Source organism: Piliocolobus tephrosceles, unplaced genomic scaffold (genome assembly GCF_002776525.5).
Source record: "Piliocolobus tephrosceles isolate RC106 unplaced genomic scaffold, ASM277652v3 unscaffolded_25092, whole genome shotgun sequence".
Lineage (NCBI taxonomy): Eukaryota > Metazoa > Chordata > Mammalia > Primates > Cercopithecidae > Piliocolobus > Piliocolobus tephrosceles.
The window spans coordinates 1-860 of record NW_022307746.1 but is presented as its reverse complement, the minus strand read 5'-3'; the positions used below and the strand labels follow the sequence as shown (position 1 = coordinate 860).

Below are 860 nucleotides of genomic sequence, written 5' to 3'. Positions count from 1 at the left end.
CCCATCTTCTTTAATTAAAGCACAAGATATCATACTCAATTTCCATTTGATCTTCCAAAAGAAAGGTACTGAATAATCCACACCTGAATTTCAGTGATTCAGACTCAGGTCCACCTCTAAGCAGGAAAAGGTCAAACGTCCTCTGCTGCCACCTCATGGCCGGCAGAGGGCAATGAAACCCATTGTTCCGGCCATGCAGGGCGCATGCGCGATCTGCTTCCCGCCGCGAGCCGGGTCTCCATGGAAGACCTGAGTTTTCTTTACCCAGCTGATGGAGGTGCCGCCGCCCTGGCTTTGGGGCTGGGGCCTCCGGGGAGGTTCCGGGTGGGGTCGTTGAAGAGGCCGCTCTTTTTGCAAGGCCCAAGATGGCGGGCCCTGCGCAGACCCGCTGTTCCGCGCCCTCAGGGCATCGGTATCCCGTTGTGGCTGGATGCCCCCGCTGGGCCCGGATGCCCCCGCTGGGCCCGGAGCATCCTTGGCGCTGCCCTCGCGGAGCCGCGCTGACGCTGAGGTGGCGCCGGGTGCCCGGGCTCCGCGAGGAGCGGCGGCAGCGAGGGCTGGAGGACCCGGGCTCCGGGGCTCCGGGGCGTCTGGCCTGGGTGGGACTGAGCCCATCCAGGGACTGGGACTCCCGGGTTCTGGTGCGGGTGGATCCTGGGCAGGGTCAGGACCAAGTCCCTCTCCTTCCACCAAGGAGCGCCCAGAGGCCGGCGGGAGCTCTATCCAGGTTCACCTCCTCCTCCTTCAGGTGTTTACTTTTCCTTTATTTCTGTAAGGCCAGAAATTGGCGCCATCCTTCACATCGGCGAATCCGGACCCCAACACCCATTGCCTCAGGTTTATTGTTATTGCCATTAACG

At 61.5% G+C, this 860-nt stretch overlaps 1 protein-coding gene across 1 annotated transcript; it reads left to right on the top strand.

Moving 5' to 3' along the window:
- Positions 1–208: 208 nt before the first annotated feature.
- On the top strand, positions 209–854 carry LOC113221480 (the record flags this gene model as incomplete). Its single annotated transcript, XM_026450808.1, has 1 exon — positions 209–854. A coding segment is annotated over exon 1 (489 nt), but the record flags the coding sequence as incomplete, so codon positions are not given.
- Positions 855–860: the final 6 nt, after the last annotated feature.